The 298-nt window shown below is 65.8% G+C and overlaps 1 protein-coding gene across 1 annotated transcript in view; it reads right to left on the bottom strand.

Annotated features, from left to right (window-relative positions):
• Positions 1-298, bottom strand: part of LOC114818694 (V-set and immunoglobulin domain-containing protein 10-like 2) — a gene marked incomplete at its 3' end in the record, with an annotated part of 2,684 nt that overhangs the window by 1,043 nt on the left and 1,343 nt on the right. Inside the window, 1 exon segment of the mRNA XM_029085683.1 lies at positions 4-288. Within this exon segment, the coding sequence (XP_028941516.1) occupies positions 4-288 (285 nt within the window).

The following is a 298-nucleotide window of genomic DNA, read 5'->3' as shown; positions in this document are numbered from 1 at the left end:
GGCGGACAGCGCGGCTGGTGGTGCCGACGGCGTTGCCCGCGGCGCAGCGGTAGATCCCGCCGTCCCTCGGCCACTCGGCCTCACGGATGGTGAGATTGACCCACGTTTCTCCTCGTTCCAACCGGTATTTGGTCAACTCAGATGTCACCTCCTGCTCTTTAGGGTTGTACCAAGTCATGGTGGCACCCAGATCAGCGCCGTCACCACCGCGCCGCCAGCACGCCAACCGCGCCTCGCCGCCCTCCAGCACCACCACCTCGCTCCTCTCCACCTCCAACCTGGGGACATCTGCATGGTG

This window comes from Antrostomus carolinensis, unplaced genomic scaffold (assembly GCF_000700745.2).
Source record: "Antrostomus carolinensis isolate BGI_N321 unplaced genomic scaffold, ASM70074v2 scaffold28260, whole genome shotgun sequence".
NCBI classification, from domain to species: domain Eukaryota; kingdom Metazoa; phylum Chordata; class Aves; order Caprimulgiformes; family Caprimulgidae; genus Antrostomus; species Antrostomus carolinensis.
This window is presented reverse-complemented; position numbering and strand designations above follow the sequence as displayed.